The sequence below is a fragment of the Meles meles genome, chromosome 7 (genome assembly GCF_922984935.1).
Source record: "Meles meles chromosome 7, mMelMel3.1 paternal haplotype, whole genome shotgun sequence".
Classification (NCBI taxonomy): Eukaryota; Metazoa; Chordata; class Mammalia; order Carnivora; family Mustelidae; genus Meles; species Meles meles.
Window position 1 is genome coordinate 6,486,953 of NC_060072.1, and position 18,891 is coordinate 6,505,843.

Sequence of the window (18,891 nt, forward strand, 5' to 3'; positions counted from 1 at the left end):
GCTGGGATTTTCTTCTTTTTCGTCGGGTCCATAAACCAAAACTATAAGACGGAGAAGGGCATCCGGCAGGACAGGGAACCTCCAGAGAAGGGCTGAGGACAGGCCTCTGAAAAATCATACCCAAATGTCTGCTGTCTGCCCCTGTGCCGCTAGGGTTTCCCAGGGACCAGGCGGCATGCGGTGGGACTGGCTGGTGGAAAACTGCTCTTCAGCTCTTAGAAGCTCCTGCTGAGGAAAAATTTGGAGCAAGTGACGTTGTTTATACACACAGATTTTCAGAAGCCTGATTTTATTTACGGAAGGCTTTAATTAAACAACATATAAAGTATTTATTTGTGGAGAGGTTATCTCTTGAGTTGAGAAAGCTTTTAGTTTAACTAAAACTTCCAGATTTAGTCTTTTTGTCCCCCATAACCCATCTCAACCGCTTTCCATCGTGCAGAGGAGGCCACCGGCCCCGAGAGCCAGATAGAGGCACACCACAAACGGGACATGCCTCTGCGACACAGTGTTTCTGGCAGTGCTGGGAATAGTGGGGAAGGTCCTGGTGAAGGGTGGGGGGGGCAGAGAAGGGACACGCCGAGAAGCATTGTTGGTGGCCGCCCAGTTTTAAGGCCGACCTCTGACGGGCCCGGTGGCAGCTGGTGCTGACCGCATCCCGGATCCTCTGGGTAGTGCCGCATTAGGAACAGGACCCGAGGGGCCTGCTGCTCAGCAGCCTGGCGAGCTCCGTGCTTTGGTCTCGTCATCTGTAAAGCGAGGACGTCCATACGGTGAGGGCCAGTGACAGTGCATGTGAAGGGCGGCTGCTGTACCGGACGGGCTCTCCGTGAGCCGCCGTCTTTGCCGGGCAGAGTCGCTGGAGCACGGAGAAGAGCAGTCAAGTCTGTCGCAGAGCCATTCTGAGGACATGAGAAGCGGTTTCCTTTAGCTTCTGAGATGATTTGTACTGGAATGTTGAAAGATGATTTGGGGTCATGTGATTATGTAATCAAACTTAATATCAAAGTAGCAGACTCTGGTCTAGCTATTTTAGACTGAAGGTATTTCAGGACGAAGTGGGGCAGCGCTCTGAGTTTGGAGGTAACGGACCGTCTTCGGCCATGACCCACGTTTACTCTCTAAAGCCTCTTTAGGGCTCTCCTGTAGATTCAAGTTGGGCTTTTTCCCTTGGAACTGGGCCTGGAGGATTTTTCAGGCAGGGCGTTAGCATCCTCCAGCTCTGCTTTTAGATCGATCATGTTCTGTTTTCCCTTGCTCAGCCCTCTCATCTCCCCACCACACCACCACCTCTGAGTAGGTACGTTCTAGCCTAGTTCTCTCAAGCACAGTTCTTATGCCATTTGCGGGTTCCCCGAATGCCTGCCGTGCGCTCTTCGCCATTCTGGTGACATGAGGGTTACAGCAAGGCACGAAGTCTCCGGCCTTTGGGAAGCTGACATTCTAGTGGGGGTGGGAAGACGGACAGTATTCAAGTAGCCCATCTGTGTCCATCCGACCAAGTGCTGGGGAGGGCGATGGGGAGAGCCATGTGGAGGGAGCTGTTGTGGCTAAGATGGCCGGGGGAGGCCCTCCCAGTCTGTTGACATCTGCCCAGAGACGAGAGAAGGAAGGGGGCAAGCCGTGCTGCTGCCAGGAAGCACATCGCAGGCTGGAGCAGAAGTCCTCTAGAAATGCCTCTGGTGCTCCCAGGAGCAGGACACAGCAGGACTAGAGCAGAGCGTGGCAGGGGCAGGAGGTCAGAGAGATAATGGGGTGGAGACAGGGCCCCCAAAAGCAGCTTCACTTGAATGAGAGGGGGAGCCCCTGTTGGGGTTGGAGATAAGGAATTTAGCTTACCTTCTATTTTATTTTTTTTTAAGATTTTATTTATTCATTTGACAGATAGAGATCACAAGTAGGCAGAGAGGAAGGCAGAGAAAGAGGAAGGGAAGCAGGCTCCCCGCTGGGCAGAGAAGCCCCACACGGGGCTCAATCCCAGGACCCTGAGATCATGACCCTAGCCGAAGGCAGAGGCTTTAACCCACTGAGCCACCCAGGCGCCCCTTAGCTTACCTTTTAAAAGGGTCACTGACTTTCTTGCCAGCAAGTTTATGCTAGCTTAGTAAGCCAAACTTAGTAAGTTTTACAGAGTAAAACTCTGTCCTAACTCACCCTAACCTGTAGTTATTTCACAACTTTTTTTTGGTGGGGGGTGGGGGAGGCAGAGGGAGAGGATGAGAGAGACACTTAAGCAGGCTCCATACCCAGCCTGGAGCCTGACATGGGGCTCGACCTCACAGCTCTGAGATGATGACTTGAGCCGAAACTAAGAGCCGAGCACTTAACTGACTGAACCACACAGGCACTTCTCGCCACTTCTTTTTTAAATAATTGATTTTAAAGGCTTTTATAGCAGTTTGGCCATGTTCTACTCAGCTGACTCTGAGAAGGAGGTAGGCCCAGGCAAAAGGCAAAATAAAATTATCTCTTGATTAATTTTCTAAGAGGAGTGGTACATTATATGCTAATTACATTAGCAAAGGTAATGCAAAGTGTCGACCCAATCAGACGGCTTTGGGAAGCGTCTAAGTCCTAGCTTGATGAATTTTTCTTTTCCTCCATGTCTCGTATTATCCTCCAAAGCAACTGTTACAGTTCCGTCTTTCACAGTAATGGCCAATAATAACTCTGCGAATACTAGATTGGCAGATAAAACACTATGTGGGCGTTAGAGGTGCCAGAACTTCTCGCACCCTCCAGAAAAACCTGAAAGAACGGTCACTGCTGTGTTTGCTTCTGCTGCTTCGTCCTTTGTCCTTGGGAGTTAAGGATAGATGGTTGAAGGGAGGACTGCCTTGCACACAGTTACGGGTCAGGAAAGAGATTAAGCCCTAGGTCTGTGCGGATTGGTGAGCCATCCAGGTAGTGAGAAGACTTGAGTGGCCTGGGATCGCCAGTCCTCACAGGTAGTAGATAATTACAGGAAATCTGCACTAACGTGCATTTGGACATGAGAGCCTGATTTCTGTTCCCCGGGTGAATTCTGTTTCTCAAAAGTCAGGGAGGGCGGGGACAGCCAGTGGAGGGACTGCCTCGTCATTATTTGAGACCTTAGTCCAGTGATCAGGCTAATACAGGAAAGCCAATAGATGAAAGTGTTTTTTTTTCAACCTCCCCAGCATAACTGGAAGATTGACTTAAAAATTGTTGGTTTTTTTTAATTAACAGTAATAGCACAGCCCCATATTTTAGCCCAGTTGGGTGTTGGGGGCTCATTTATTTAATAATGAGGTGGGGTGTTTTGTTTTGTTTTTTTCTGTACCAAATTTGTATTTACTCAGAATGTTTCTTTTCATACTCCCATAGACTTCTGCCTCACCATTGAGGCCATTTCTCTGCTTCTTGGCACTTTCAGAAATGGACAGGACAAAAAAATGAAAGGAAATTCAAACCGGTCCCCTTCATCTGGGCATCTGAATTATCGTCTCCCCTCCATCACCCAGACTTGATTTTCTTTGTGCGGAGGAGATGCGTGTCTGATATTTTTCTCTCTCCTCTTCCATTTCCAGGAGGGCTGTTGGCCTGCTGCCGTGCTGCTGAACAGTATGCAGTCCTTCCGGGAGCAAAGCAGTTACCACGGAGACCAGCAGAGCTACCCGCAGGAGGTACACAGCTCATCCCGGATAGAAGAGTTCAGCCCGCGTCAGGCCCAGATGTTCCAGAATTTTGGGGGTGCAGGCGGCGGCGGCAGCAGCAGCAGCAGCAGCAGCGGTGGTGGGCGACGAGGATCGGCAGCTGCGGCAGCGATGGCTAGCGACACCTCTGGCCACCAGGGCTACCAGGGCTTCAGGAAAGAGGCTGGAGACTTCTACTACATGGCAGGCAGCAAAGACCCTGTGACCGCAGGAACCCCGCAGCCACCTCAGCGAAGGCCTTCGGGGCCTGTGCAGAGCTACGGACCGCCCCAGGGGAGCAGCTTTGGCAATCAGTATGGGAGCGAGGGGCACGTGGGCCAGTTTCAAGCCCAGCACTCGGCCCTCGGCGGGGTGTCTCACTATCAGCAGGATTACACGGGGCCTTTCTCTCCAGGGAGCGCGCAGTACCAGCAGCAGGCCTCCAGCCAGCAGCAGCAGCAGCAGCAGCAGCAGCAGCAGCAGCTGAGACAGCAGCTCTACCAGTCCCACCAGCCTCTGCCGCAGGCCACCGGGCAGCCGGCGTCCGCGTCGTCCCATCTGCAGCCGATGCAGCGGCCCTCCACGCTGCCGTCCTCCGCTTCCGGCTACCAGCTGCGGGTGGGTCAGTTCGGCCAGCACTACCAGTCCTCTGCCGCCTCCTCGTCCTCCTCCTTCCCTTCGCCGCAGCGTTTCAGCCAGTCCGGCCAGAGCTACGACGGCAGTTACAGCGTGAACGCGGGGTCCCAGTACGAGGGACACGGCGTGGGTTCTAACGCGCAGGCGTACGGCCCGCAGTCCAACTACAGCTATCCGCCTCAGTCTGTGAAGGGCTTCGAGCCGGCCAAGATCCCGCAGGGGACGCAGCAGGGGCAGGCGCCCGCGCAGCCGCCGCAGCCCCCGCCGCAGCACGTGATGCAGTACACGAACACCGCCACCAAGCTGCCCCTGCAGGCCCCGGTGGGGCAGTACAGCCAGCCCGAGGTTCCGGTGCGGTCGCCCATGCAGTTCCACCAGAACTTCAGCCCCATCTCCAACCCTTCCCCCGCGGCCTCTGTGGTGCAGTCTCCGAGCTGCAGCTCCACCCCGTCCCCCCTGATGCAGAGCGGGGAGAACCTCCAGTGTGGGCAAGGCAGCGTGCCCATGGGTTCCAGAAACCGAATTTTACAGCTAATGCCCCAGCTGAGCCCGACGCCCTCCATGATGCCTAGCCCTAATTCGCACGCTGCAGGCTTCAAAGGGTTTGGCCTAGAAGGAGTGCCGGAAAAGCGCCTGACAGACCCCGGGCTGAGTAGTTTGAGTGCCCTGAGTACGCAAGTGGCCAATCTTCCTAATACCGTTCAGCACATGCTACTTTCCGACGCCCTGACACCGCAGAAGAAGACCTCCAAGAGGCCCTCCTCCTCTTCGAAGAAGGCGGACAGCTGCACAAATTCCGAAGGCTCCTCCCAGCCCGAGGAACAGCTCAAGTCCCCCATGGCCGAGTCGCTGGACGGAGGCTGCTCCAGCAGCTCCGAGGACCAAGGCGAGCGGGTGAGGCAGCTCAGTGGCCAGAGCACCAGCTCCGACACCACCTATAAGGGCGGGGCCTCCGAGAAAGCCGGCTCCTCCCCGGCGCAGGGCGCTCAGAGCGAGGCCCCCAGACTCAGTGCCAGTCCCGCGGCCAGAGAAGAGGCTGCCTCGCCTGGTGCTAAGGACACACCACTGTCGTCCGAGGGCAACCCCAAAGTCAACGAGAAGACCGTTGGGGTGATTGTCTCCCGGGAAGCCATGACAGGTCGGGTGGAAAAACCTGGTGCACAAGATAAAGGCGCCCAGGAGGAGGATCCCGCAGCCACGCAGAGGCCGCCCAGCGCTGGAGGGCCAAAGGAGACCAGTCACCCATCGGTCCCACAGCCAGAGCCCCCGGGGGGAGGGAGCAAAGGAAACAAGAACGTAGATAGTAACTCCAACCACAATGGAGAGGGAAACGGCCAGGGGGGGCACTCGGCAGTAGGCCCCGGTTTTATAGGCAGGAGTGAGCCCAGCAAATCTCCTGGCAGCCTGCGCTATAGTTACAAAGACAGTTTCGGGTCAGCCGTGCCGAGAAACGTCAGTAGCTTTCCTCAGTACCCTACAGGACAAGATAAGGGGGACTTCGTTGGCCACGGGGAGCGCAAGGGGAGGAACGAGAAGTTCCCCAGCCTGCTGCAGGAGGTGCTTCAGGGCTACCACCACCACCCGGACAGGAGGTACTCCAGGAGCGCGCAGGAGCACCAGGGCATGGCGGGGGGCCTGGAAGCAGCCACGAGGCCTAATGTCTTAGTCAGTCAAACCAATGAGTTAGCTAGCAGGGGCCTCTTGAACAAGAGCATCGGGTCCCTATTAGAAAACCCGCACTGGGGCCCTTGGGAAAGGAAGTCAAGCGGCACGGCTCCCGAAATGAAACAGATCAATTTGGCCGACTATCCGATTCCCAGAAAGTTTGAAATAGAGCCGCAGTCATCGGCCCATGAGCCCGGGGGTTCCCTCTCTGAAAGAAGATCCGTGATCTGTGACATTTCTCCACTAAGACAGATTGTCAGGGACCCGGGGGCTCACTCACTTGGACACATGGGTACCGACACCAGACTTGGGAGGAGCGATCGGCTCAATCCAAGTTTAAGTCAGTCGGTCATTCTTCCCGGTGGATTGGTATCCATGGAAGCAAAGCTGAAATCCCAGAGCGGGCAGATAAAAGAAGAAGACTTTGAACAGTCCAAATCTCAAGCTAGCTTCAACAACAAGAAATCCGGAGACCACTGCCATCCTGCCAGCATCAAGCACGAGTCTTACCGAGGCAACGCCAGTCCTGGAGCAGCTCACGATTCCATCTCAGACTACGGCCCCCAAGACAGCAGACCCACGCCGATGCGGCGGGTTCCTGGCAGAGTCGGTGGCCGGGAGGGCATGAGGGGTCGGTCCCCTTCGCAGTATCATGACTTCTCAGAAAAACTGAAGATGTCTCCTGGGAGGAGCAGAGGCCCAGGGGGAGACCCTCATCACATGAACCCACACATGACCTTTTCGGAGCGGGCCAACCGGAGTTCTTTACACGCTCCCTTCTCTCCCAACTCAGAAAGCCTGGCCTCTGCTTACCACGCCAACACTCGGGCTCATGCTTATGGGGACCCCAGTGCAGGTTTGAATTCTCAGCTCCATTATAAGAGACAGATGTACCAACAGCAGCAAGAGGAGTACAAAGACTGGAGCAGCAGCCCTGCTCAGGGAGTGATCGCCGCCGCACAGCACAGGCAGGAGGGACCACGGAAGAGCCCGAGGCAGCAGCAGTTTCTCGACAGAGTGCGGAGCCCTCTGAAAAACGACAAAGATGGTATGATGTATGGCCCACCGATGGGGACTTACCATGACCCCAGCGGTCAGGAAGGGGGGCGCTGCCTCATATCTGCCGATGGTCTGTCTAACAAAGGCCTCGAGTTGAAGCATGGCTCCCAGAAGTTACAACAAGAATCTTGTTGGGATCTTTCCCGGCAGACTTCTCCAGCCAAAAGCAGCGGTCCTCCGGGAATGTCCAATCAGAAGAGGTACGGGCCACCCCATGAGACCGACGGACACGGGCTTGCCGACACGCCGCAGTCGTCCAAACCCAGTAATGTTATGCTCAGGCTCCCGGGCCAAGAGGATCATTCTTCTCAAAACCCCTTAATCATGCGGAGGCGGGTGCGTTCCTTTATCTCTCCCATTCCCAGCAAGAGGCAGTCACAGGATGTGAAAAACAGTAACACGGAAGATAAAGGGCGCCTCCTTCACCCACCGAAAGAAGGCGCCGACCGAGCGTTCAATTCCTACGCGCATCTCTCTCACAGCCAGGATGTCAAATCCATCCCGAAGAGAGAATCCTCCAAGGACCTTCCAAGTCCGGATAGCAGAAACTGCCCTGCGGTTACCCTCACAAGTCCTGCTAAGACCAAAATACTGCCCCCTCGGAAAGGCCGGGGCTTGAAATTGGAAGCTATAGTTCAGAAGATCACGTCCCCAAACATCAGGAGGAGCGCGTCCTCGAACAGCGCGGAGGCCGGGGGGGACACGGTCACTCTCGATGACATTCTGTCTTTGAAGAGTGGCCCTCCCGAAGGTGGCAGCGTTGCTGTTCAGGATGCCGAGATGGAGAAGAGAAAAGGTGAGCTGGTGTCTGACCTGGTCTGTCCAACAAGCCAGGACCTGAACATCGAAAAGCCCCTGCCAAGGGCTTCAGAGGAGTGGCGTGGCGGTGGGGACGACAAAGTGAAGACCGAGACGCACCCGGAGACGGTCACTGCTGGAAAGGACCCCCCTGGCGCCATGACATCTGTGACCTCACAGAAGCCTGGGGGTAACCAGGGGAGACCAGACGGTTCCCTTGGTGGGACTGCACCCTTAATCTTCTCGGACTCAAAGAATGTACCTCCAGCGGGCGTGTCGGCCCCTGAGGCAAACCCCAAGGCTGAGGAGAAAGAGAACGATACAGTGACGATTTCCCCCAAACAAGAGGGTTTCCCCCCGAAGGGGTACTTTCCATCAGGAAAGAAGAAGGGGAGACCCATCGGTAGTGTGAACAAGCAAAAGAAACAGCAGCCGCCACCTCCGCCCCCTCAGCCCCCTCAGATACCAGAAGCTTCTGCGGATGGAGAGCCAAAGCCAAAAAAGCAGAGGCAAAGGCGGGAGAGGAGGAAGCCTGGGGCACAGCCAAGGAAGCGGAAAACCAAACAAGCAGTTCCCATCGTGGAACCCCAAGAACCTGAGATCAAACTAAAGTATGCCACCCAGCCACTGGATAAAACCGATGCCAAGAACAAGTCTTTTTTCCCTTACATCCATGTAGTAAATAAGTGTGAACTTGGAGCCGTGTGTACAATCATCAATGCCGAGGAGGAGGAGCAGACCAAATTGGTGAGGGGTCGGAAGGGGCAGAGGTCGCTGACGCCGCCCCCCAGCAGCACGGAAAGCAAGGCGCTGCCGGCCTCGTCCTTCATGCTGCAGGGCCCCGTGGTGACCGAGTCTGCTGTCAGGGGGCACCTGGTGTGCTGTCTGTGCGGCAAGTGGGCCAGTTACCGCAGCATGGGCGACCTCTTTGGACCCTTTTACCCGCAAGATTATGCAGCCACTCTCCCGAAGAACCCGCCCCCGAAGCGGGCGGCCGAGACGCAGAGCAGAGTGAAAGTGCGGCACAAAAGCGCTTCGAACGGCTCCAAGACGGACACTGAGGAGGAGGAGGAGCAGCAGCAGAAGGAGCAGAGGAGCCTGGCCGCGCACCCCAGGTTTAAGCGGCGACACCGCTCGGAAGACTGCGGCGGCGGCGGCGGCGGCGGCGGCCCTCGCTCCCTGGCCCGGGGGCTCCCCTGTAAGAAGGCCACCGCCGAGGGCAGCAGCGACAAGACTGCTTTGGACTCGAAGCCCTCCGTGCCCACCACTTCGGAAGGGGGCCCCGAGCTGGAGTTACAAATTCCTGAACTACCTCTTGACAGCAATGAATTTTGGGTCCACGAGGGTTGTATTCTCTGGGCCAATGGAATCTACCTGGTCTGCGGCCGGCTCTACGGCCTGCAGGAGGCGCTGGAAATAGCCAGAGAGATGGTGAGTGTGCCCTCCCCCCCACCCCCAAATCCGGCGGCGGGCGGGGGGGGGGGGGGGCTCCCCCTGCCTCTTCCCGCCTTCTGCTCCCCTCTCTCCCTCCTGCACTCACCCCAGCCCCCGTCGGTCCGGCTGGTCGTTCCCCCAGGTTGGAGCCCCTAAGCCCACAGGGCAGAAAATGAAGTGATTTGGAAGATTTGTTTAACTTGTTTTGATGGGTAGTGCGGGCCCTAGGTGGCGGAGTCGTGCTGGGGCAGCCCCGTGACAGAGCGAGCGTTGCCCCTCCACCCGCCTCGAACCCGCCCCGAACCCGCCCGCCCAGTGCTCTGCCGCCTTCCTCTGTTTCCGCACCATAAGCTTCTGCTGCTAGTTGTTTTATTTATCGGTCCTTTTCTCCCATTTTTCAACACTGCCTCTGTAATCCTTACTGAGCACACTGTGATTCTGTTTCCTTTCCTCTCAAACTCTTCCCTTCTCTGGAATTACTCATTCATGTTAGGCTTCTCTTGGACCACACCGCTCTAATCCAGACTTGACAACAGGATGTTCATTCTTTAGGTCGGTGCCCTAACTGTTATCCTGGGGTGTTCGTGGTCATTGTCACTCCCTTCTTTATTCCAGCGAATGCCTTTCTTAGTCTGCGCCTGTCTTTGCCTTTCTTAGTCTGCGCCCTCATTTAACACTGTGCATTGTCCCTGGGGAGTTTCCCGAGACGGGTGCGTGGGAGGAAAAATACTTGGAGACCTCGTCTTGGGGGAGGATAGGTCTCTGTCCCATCCTCATGTTTGCTTGAGGGTTGGGTATGGAATTCTAGATTTGAAATCGTTTGCTCTCACTGTCTTAGAGTCCTGGCGCCCAACTTGGCATCGAGCTTCTCATGCTGCAGTCGCGGGGACAGGGCCGTTGGTGGTTTTCGGTCCTTGGTGTGAGTGTGTGGACTGCCTTTCTCCTCTGCAGGGTGTGAGGATCTTCTTGGTTTCCCTTGGGGTGGGTCTTTTCATTTGCTGTGCCGCCCCCACTGGGAGTTCTTGCCATCTGTAAACTCCTGTGTCCCGCTTGTGGGAAGTTTGTCCTGTGTTGTTTCTTGGATAATTTCCTTCCGTCTGTTTTCTTGGTTCTTTCTGGAATACTGTGAATTAGGTACCTCCTGGATTGATCCTCTGGCTTTACCTTTTCTCTCCCGGGTTCTCTCTCTCTCTCTCTCTCTGCCTTTTTATTCTCATTTCTCCACGCTCTGTCCAGCTGTACCATCTAACTTTTTATTTATTTATCTTCGTTTCTGATACTCTTAAAACATCTTTCTCCTCTGAACATCTCTGTCGCGGGGACCTGCTTGAATTGGGCTGGGTTAGGGAACTAGCTCCTCTTAACGTTTGGAGCCAACGACCTGGTTTCTGGCCCCACTTTCTGAGACGCCTGCTTCCCCGGCTCTGGGCCCCGCAGTGGCTGGTCTTCTAGTGGCCCCTACGCTGCGCTCACTCGTTCCTCTCCTTTCAGACTGCTGGGTCGTGCCCTCCTTGTCTGATCTCCAGCGTCCGGAAATGGGGACATCTCTCGTGTGTGTTCCCTTTCTCGTTCTTGGTGTCCTCATGAAGTTGCCATATAAGTTTATCCCTTTATCTTTGCGGGAAGGGAAAAGATGTGGAAATGGACATTCAGTCTATGATGCTTAATGACATGAGATTTATGTGTTAATTTATATTTAAAATTTACCATACTTGACAAATATACTGATGATTTTCAGTCATAGCGAAGAAGGGTCGTATCAGCCAGGATCCCTAGTATTTTGGGGTACTTTATACTATTCTTTTGCTTGCTTCACCGGAAGCACTCTATTTTATCATCGCATTGTTTCCAGAATTTATCACAGTGTCTGATAAAAAGGAAGTCAAAGCTATAAACTAGAGTAAAAAAATGTTAGTTAATATAAAGTTTGTATACTTTTTATATTAAAACATTCTAATTCAGTCACATGAGGAGCTTGCTTTCCCTCCAAGACCCTCCCCCACCACGTGAGTTTTTTCCCCTCCTTCCTTCCCTCTCCATCCCCATAGTCACTCCCAATCCCCAGGTTTGAAATAGATTGCCTTCTTAGACACGGTGACATCTCGTAATGCAAAAGTCTTAAAGGGACATGGCATTTAAGACCCTAAAGTACAGAATTCTTTAGTCAGTTCTGAGTACTCCCTAATCCATCAGTCATCGTCTCGCCCCAGTTGGTGGCCTGCCTGCCATATTTAGTGGTTTGCTTTGTTTTGTTTATTTGTTATTTTAGGTGTGTGTCCCTGCCCATCTGCCAGTGTTTTCTTTATTTCAACAGAGAATATTATTAATATCTCTCAGAGTAACTTCTGTGTGTAAACGGTTGAACATTCTGTAGCAGTAATTGGTAACTGGTAATCAGCAGGCTGACTCCTGCCCACCAGATTCTTAAATCCTGCGTCTCAGTCCAGGTCTAGTTGATAGAAAGTAGGGGCACCTGAGAACGCTGTGACCACCCTAAACCACAGGTGGCCCCTCTGTCCCAGAAAGGTTGGTGACCCACAGGCCTGCCTTTTAAAATTACTCATGGGGAATCTGTGTCCTCAGAAAGTGACAGTTCAGCTTACTACTTGTCAGCTTTGATCCCAGAGTAAAATCTGGCATGTTACAATTAGACCAGATATACTGAAAACGAATAAATCATTCTCTCTTGCCCATCCCCCTTCTCCCCCCGCATTGTCAGCTGGGTGGTTAAGATGACATGAAGCAATTTAGGTAGAGAATATTGAAGGTGGTTTTTGTTTTTTAAAATATTAATTCCAGCCTCCGCCACTTCAAAAGTACTTCAAATTACATGTTTTAAGGGATAAAAAGTTGGGACACTTCATTTAAAGGTTAAAGATATAAAAGCAGGTATTTTTTGGACACCTGGGTGGCTCAGTGGGTTAAGCCTCTGCCTTCAGCTCAGGTCATGATCTCAGGGTCCCGCATCGGGCGCTCTTCTTGGCAGGGAGCCTGCTTCCTCCTCTCTCTCTGCCTACGTGTGGTCTCTCTCTCTGTCCCCCCCCCCCCAAAAAAAAAGCAGGTGTTTTTGTGCTTCGGCTGCTCCTGTATAGTAGAGGCTCTGAACTAGATTTTTGGGTTCTCTGGGGGCCCCCCCCCAGGGCTCACATGCTGCCATCTCTTTTAATAACACGTTTTAGAACCCAAACAGTTGACCAGTCTTTTCTTCTTTTCAATTGAGATATAATTGACATATAACATTGTATTTGTTCCATGACAAATCTTAGATAAATCTCTGTACGGTAGCTTTACGATTATTTCCTTACATTGTACTCACATGATGCCAGGCCCTTTAAAATTACTAAACTTTCTCTTCCCTCGATTCTGTTCTGTTTATGTAACATCCCCGTTTTAGAACAGAATGCTAGCTTTGTATATTGAATTTAATTTCTCAGTACACTCGCACATCTGTTTTACTCCCACAAGCCACCGAGTGAGATGGGAAGGGAGAAGGGAGAGACAGTACCATCCCCTTACCCTCACGATAAAGGATGACTTGGCTGTAGTCACACACGCCCAGGTAGTGTACAGCTCAGGGATGCACTGATTTTAAAAATGGTTTTAAAAAAAATGCTTCTTTGCCTTTTCGAGCTGACTGATGTTCCACTATGACTACAAGATCTTTTTCTGTTTTATTTGCCCTAGCTTTATATTCTCCTTTTCCTGATGTACTTGAGAACAAATTAAAATTACACTAACTTGCCTTCTCTTATTTAATTTGATAGATTTTGTTTCAATTTGTCAAGGCCACTCTGAGTCTGGTTTTATCTTAGGTTTTAGCAGATGCTTTCAATTTCAGTCCGCTTAACAGGCCTGCCCAATCCTATCATGTTGAGATAAGGCCACATATATCTCATTAGAGATCCATTTGGCCCATGTATTTATCAGGTGTTTTGACAAGCATGATATTATAACAGAATAATATGAAGTCCTCGAGAGACAGTAGCTCCCTCCCTATAGGTGTCATACTACGAAAATTGTGGAAAACTAGAACATTCCTGTTCAAGCAGATGGCCTTTGCTGTCCTTCCTTTTCTGAGTGTGGGACTTAATCCATTCATTTCTGTACAGTCGTCTTTGGTTTTGTCTGACTTTGACTTCTGCTCGTTCATCTTGGTCTGATTATATATGTGAGCCCACGGTGATCTCGGATCTGGTGTGGATGGCGTGATAGAGGCACTTGCCTCTTTAACAGACGTACATAGGACTTGGCATGTAAAAGTCATGTTTGGTACATTTAGGAACATGAAGGCCTTCAAGGTTCAGGGTTGTGTTGCCAGGAGAGCTGACCTGTGTTTATTCCTTCACGTCCTTCCCCCACCACCTGGGCTGACAGCTCCCCTTCTGAACAGATTCTTAATAACCTCCATGGGAATTTGTGTATGTTGACTGGATTTGGGTTAATTTCCTTTTTTTTTTTTTTTTTTTTTTAGATTTTATTTATTTATTTGACAGACAGAGATCACAAGTAGGCAGAGAGGCAGGCAGAGAGAGAAAGGGGAAGCAGGCTCCCGGCTGAGCAAAGAGCCCGATGTAGGGCTCAGTCCCAGGACCCTGAGATCATGACCTGAGCCAAAGGCAGAGGCTTAGCCCACTGAGCCACCCAGGTGCCCCGATTAATTTCCTTTTGATCAGTATGTTAAAGATTATATTTAAAGGGGTTTTCCCCCCAAGTTTTATTTATTTAATCCCTATACCCAGTGTGGGGCTCAAACTCACAACCCTGAGATCAGGGGTTGCATGCTGTTTCTGACTGAGCCAGCCAGGGGCCCCTGAAGTTTATTTTTAATACAAGTTTAAATAGATCATCCTCCATCTCTAATTTACTGTAAACTTTGACCAAAACAAACAAAAAACTGATTTGACAAGTGTAAAATGTTAATAGATCGATGACATTATGAAAATGTAACCGCATGTTAAAACATCAAAAACAGATCAGTTAGCCTCTCTGGTGATGTGTGAAATAAAGGCATTATCCTTTATGCTCCCTGAATTTCCATCTGTGCTCCCTAAGTTAGTAGTGGGCTGCCCCCCACCAAGGTCCTGCTGAAGCCTTCCCACGGAAACTCCTGGTCTCTGCTTTTGACTCTCCAGGCACACGTGCCCCACAGTGACCGACCTTCCCCTGTACCCTCTCCTCATCCTTCCTCCCCTTCCCCCTCTCCTGGCTTCCTTACACCCTTTTCTTTCCTCTCTAGTCCCCTCTAGAGGCTGTCCCTCGATCCCTGTTGCCACAGCTCACCCTGCTGTCCCAGCCTGACTGTGTTAACACGTTGAGGCACCTGGGGTCATTCATCCCTTTGTTCCCGTGACTGAGCAGGTAGCACAAAGTTGTATGATATCTTATTACCTGTTTTTCTTAACACTACCTGTGTGTGCTCTTACATCACTGCACGATGACCTTGAGACTAAACCTCCAGAGAAAAGGGTCATTTTCTCTCAGGATTTGGTTTTTCTGCATTCTAAGGAATATCATGAAATTTGCAGTTTTGGAATTTCCTTGCTTATATAACGTGAGAGGATAAATTGTGACAAATTGAAAGAGTTTTCCTATAGTCTATTTCCTTATTTCTTTTAGGGGTGGAAGGATGATGAGAGAAGCTTTACACCTGATTTTAAAGTAACACTTACAGGATCGCCTGGGTGGTGGAGTCGGTTAAGTGTCCGAGTCTCGATTTTGGCTCGGGTCATGATCTCAGGGTCTGAGGTCTCATGATCTCCTGCTGGGCTGGATGGAGCCTGCATAAGATTCTCTCTCGGAGGTCCCTCTCCCTCTACACCTCTTCCTTCCCCCCACACCCCATGCTCTCTCTCTCAAAAAAATAAATAAATAAGACTGAAAATGGGTGGACTGTTTGAAAATGCTACAGGTAAAGGGCCATAAGAAGAGTACCGACAGGTCACTATATAGTACGTACTAGACCAAACAGTTCATCTCTGAGACGTTACACTAGTTACTGCTAATGTGTTGAAAGAGCTGACACGATCAGATAGCATGCAGAAGCAGGTGTTCATTTCAGTTCAGCAGCTAGCCGAGTCCTTGCTCGGAAACCGATGCAAATCGGAAGTTAGAATGCTCTAAGGGCCCTTAGCTCCCTTCACGGTTTGGGAGGCCTTGGCCCCCAGTCCCACGGCTGGCGTGTGAGCAACAGCACTTGGCAGCAAGGCTTGGACCTTGTCAGGAGGGTTTATGTGATTCATGCAGAAAGTGACACCTTGCCACACAGTCCCTGCACGAGAGCTTGAATTTTCCAGGAAGCACAGCTTCCTTTATTCCAGACTCTTAAGAAAAATGGAGCTTCCCCCTCGCTGCCCCCGGCCTAACCTCTTGCCCCAACCCAAGGCCAATTTTATAGGACCCTGAAGGCCACCAACTGCAGGCCAGCTTCTTGCCACCTTCCCGTTTTTTGAAAAGAAGTCCGACGGGAAAATCCATTCAGCTTAATCGTGCCCTCAGAGATCCGCCTCCGCTTTCTGGCTTGGCCCTTCTGCTCACCAGCTGGGGAGGCGGGGGTTCGGTGAGAGTCCGGCAGTCCCCCTGCTCCGTGTGAAATGAGCATTTCCTAGCTGGTCACTTGCTCAAGGCGCTTAGCCTGTGTGCTTCACCTTCTTAATCTATCAAGTATGGAAACTGCTAGTGCCCACTGGAAAGAAGGCCATGAGAAGCATGAGCGACTCTTCGGAAGCTTCATGGAGGAATGTTGGGCAGGTGCTGTGGGCCAGCGTCTGCCCTCGGGTCGTGTCCTTACGTGTCTTAGTGCGGGTGTGTTCCGGTTCGCTCGCTGAGTGGGCCGTGGCTCTCAGATCCTTTCAGACCCGCACAACTAGCGCTTCTTCCCGGGAAGGGAAGTTATCCTGCACAGGAGACCACCATTGTCTTTTCATTTTTACTCTTGTGGGAAACTCAGGTTTGTGGGGAGCAGGGAGTGTGGTATTTAGGGTGCAGTGTTCATTAGTGTCTTAGGAGCTGGCAGCAGCCCGCACAGACATTCTCAGGAGTTAGGGCGTTCAGAGGAGAGGAGGCAGGAGAAGGGAATGAACTCTACCTGGCGCATTAAGTAAAAGCAGTAATGTTCTTGCGAGTTGGTCGTTTTTTGATAGTGAGTACCTAAGGCCGAAGTAAAGAGTGTACGCAGTAATACGGTTACTTTTTAAATAAACATTTTTGATGGGTCAGCGCTATCAGGGAGATCGAGAATAATTAAGAATTCATAGAATGTTTCAGAACAACCACACTCCACCTCCCGCCCCACTCCCCCCAAAATAGCTCATACGTACAGGAGGACTGGAGAGGGCTGTGTTGTAGTCTGAGGATTGAGCCTTTGATTTATGGGCAGTGGGAAGCCGCCAGCGGTGCTGAGTGCGTACTATCACACGGTCAGGCTTGTGGCTTATAAAGGCAACTCAGGAGTGACGTGGGGAGAGGAAAGAAGCAGGCCCAGTGGTTGAGAGGCTGTGGCATTGATCTCTCTAGAGACGATAAGGGCTAAAGAAGGGGCAGAGGAGGGATTTATTGGAAGGAGCATACAGATAGTAGGATCGTTTTGGAATTTCAAGTCGATAGAATCCAGAAACGGATTAGGTGTGGCAGGTAAAGGGAGGTGAGGAATAAACCCGAGGTTTCCCCTTTAGCAGGCAGGTTGGCCGATGAAGTGGGCTGGGTAAGACCCCAGTAATAGCAAAGGAGGGGGGATCAAGGAAGAGAAGGGAGACCTTAGTTTTGTAGCTAATGCGTAGTGGGCAAAAGAGAGTACCGGGTGTGGAATGCCCAGCCGAATCTGCATGTTCAGGTCGTCGGCACTCTGGGTCTCTAGTACAGTGCTTTTCATAAGCACTGGCTGGTTTTTATTTAGCTTTTTGCATAAACGTAAAACCAGGAAGCTTAATCCGCGTTGCAAGAAAGTGGGAGGAAATAGAAAATCATGAGTTGTTTTTTTTTTTTAATTCCATATAGAGAACTCTGAAAAGCTATCAGAGACATTAAGCTACCATTTGAATCATTGCCTGTAATATGGTTGGGAATGGGAGGGGTCACAGAAGAAGTCATTTGCTATTTTTGGTTTTCTTTTTCTTTTCTTTTTTTTAAAGATTTTATTTATTTATTTGATACAGAGAGAGAGAGATCACAAGTAGGCAGAGAGGCAAGCAGGGAGAGAGGGGGAAGCAGGTTCCCCGCTGAGCAGAGAGCCCAATGCGGGGCTCCATCCGAGGACCCTGAGACCATGACCTGAGCTGAAGGCAGAGGCTTAACCTTCTGAGCCACTCAGCCGCCCCAGTTTTTGGTTTTCTAATAATTTTTCAAGACATTGACATTATTGACAACATAGTGGAATGCCAAATTGCATTTAGTTATGGTGAGAAAGAGCTGATAAGAAACATTACTTTTGGGGGCCTGGAAAAAGGTCTGTTTTGCATGGTAGCTCCCCATTTTCTGAGAGTTCTAGGATGTAGCCCAGACCTCTGTGTGTTGAACTGAGACTAGACAGAGTGTACTTCACTTTGAGGTCACATGGGTTCAGAGGTTCAGATAGTCATTATGCACGGATACTTATTTTTGGAGGGTCTGGGACAGTTCCACTCACAGGAAGCAACAGGAAACCAGGAAAGGACAGAAGAGCAGGCTTAACAGACTGGCCACAGGGTTTAGAGGGGGCACTGGGTGCATCCGTGGGCTTGAGGCTCAGTCTTAACTCCTGAGGCCTGAAAAGATAAAATACCTTTTTTTTTAAAAAAGATTTTATTTATTTATTTATTTGACAGATTACAAGTAGGCAGAGAGACAGCCATAGAGAGAGAGGGGGAAGCAGGCTCCCCGCTGAGCATAGAGCTCAATGCTGGGCCTGTTCCCAGGACCCTGGGATCATGACCTGAGCTGAAGGCAGAGGCTTTAACCCACTGAGCCACCCAGGCGCCCTGATTAAATACTTTTTATGAGGGAATAACGTAGTATTCACATAAGAGTAAATGTTAACAATGTTATTCATACTGTAAACTACAAGAACTCTAGGTAAAAGAAGGCCACAATCCTGATAACCCTGTAAATTAGCCTCTTTTTTAGAATCCGTCCATGTGCTTGTTTTACTAGATTTAGTAATAGTGTAGTAAAAACTGCTGACATGTGTTGAGTGCTTTCCAAGTGTGCCGTGCATGAATTCTCACATTTAAACCTCAAAGCAACCCTCTGAGGTGGGCTTTCTCCTGGACGAAACGGAGCCCAGGATCCACATCCAGAGAGTCTCTGCCATTAACTAGACGTACGAAGCATCACTGTGTTTTTCACTTATTTTGTAATTTTAACTTGTGTAGTAACTTACGGTATTTTGTTTTAATACGTACGTAATGTATCTTCGCTAGGTACTCTGCTGTTAGACACCGAGGCCTTCGGTTACTTTACTCTTTCTGATGCAGTGGTAGACATTTCCATTCATGGGGTCATAGTTGAGGGGAAATCCCCAGATGTTAAACTGCTAAGTCAAAAAGTGCGACTATTTTATGGGTTCTAATTATCATTGTCTTGTGGGTTAACCAAAAAGGGTCATGCTGAGCCACAGCCATGGCCACGGCGATCATGCATAGATAGACACCAGCCCACCAGAACCTCAGCG

At 51.0% G+C, this 18,891-nt stretch overlaps 1 protein-coding gene across 3 annotated transcripts in view; it reads left to right on the forward strand.

The window, feature by feature from the left end:
- The window catches only part of TCF20 (transcription factor 20), a 169,759-nt gene that overhangs the window by 110,488 nt on the left and 40,380 nt on the right, over window positions 1-18,891 (forward strand). For all 3 annotated transcript variants that reach the window (XM_046011164.1, XM_046011163.1, XM_046011165.1), the window contains exon 2: window positions 3,552-9,245. In XM_046011164.1, the coding sequence (XP_045867120.1) occupies window positions 3,588-9,245 (5,658 nt within the window). In that variant the 5' untranslated portion in view covers window positions 3,552-3,587. The remainder of the gene's footprint in view (window positions 1-3,551; window positions 9,246-18,891) is intronic.